Source organism: Charadrius vociferus, unplaced genomic scaffold, assembly GCF_000708025.1.
Source record: "Charadrius vociferus isolate BGI_N301 unplaced genomic scaffold, ASM70802v2 scaffold735, whole genome shotgun sequence".
In the NCBI taxonomy this organism is placed as follows: domain Eukaryota; kingdom Metazoa; phylum Chordata; class Aves; order Charadriiformes; family Charadriidae; genus Charadrius; species Charadrius vociferus.
The window spans coordinates 59,937-60,409 of NW_009648544.1; the positions used below are offsets into that span (position 1 = coordinate 59,937).

General features: G+C 60.9%; 2 protein-coding genes across 2 annotated transcripts in view; one reads left to right on the forward strand and one right to left on the reverse strand.

Annotated features, from left to right (window-relative positions):
• The window catches only part of LOC104287284 (zinc finger protein 2 homolog), a 56,979-nt gene that overhangs the window by 27,289 nt on the left and 29,217 nt on the right, over positions 1-473 (forward strand). The gene's annotated exons all lie outside the window — the stretch shown is intronic.
• Positions 1-473, reverse strand: part of UBE2M (ubiquitin-conjugating enzyme E2M) — a 5,091-nt gene that overhangs the window by 1,701 nt on the left and 2,917 nt on the right. The window contains exon 3 of the mRNA XM_009885966.1: positions 336-374. Coding sequence (XP_009884268.1) covers positions 336-374 — 39 coding nt within the window. The remainder of the gene's footprint in view (positions 1-335; positions 375-473) is intronic.

Here is a 473-nt window from a genome sequence, read left to right on the forward strand (position 1 = left end):
TACCCCAACCCACAGGGTGTACACTTGGCTACCAGTCCCATCTTGGTTGCCATCAACCCCTGCTCCCAGTCCCAACCCACATGGTGGCCACAAGTCCTGGTTGATCATCTTCTGGTAGCCACAGGTCAGGTTTCAGTGGCCACCTCCTTCCTCCTCCCACCCCTAGGGGCAACTCACAACTGTGGGTCCCACCTTGGGTTGCCACCACCCCACTGCTGCCATCCCCCAGCCCCTGGGAATGCCATGTGGCCACCGCTGCCATCTTGGTGGCCACGGGATGGGTGTTGGTGGCCACTGGGTTTCTCCCCCCCGCCCCCAAAAAGCACAGAACTGACCTTAAAACTGAAGACGAATTTCCCTCCTTTGTAGAAGCCCTGTGGGAGAGAATGACGTCACCGGGGAGGGGGACGGGGGGGGTATGGAGGGGACAGGGGGAGGTGGGAGACACCGGGGGGGGACACACAAATAGGGAC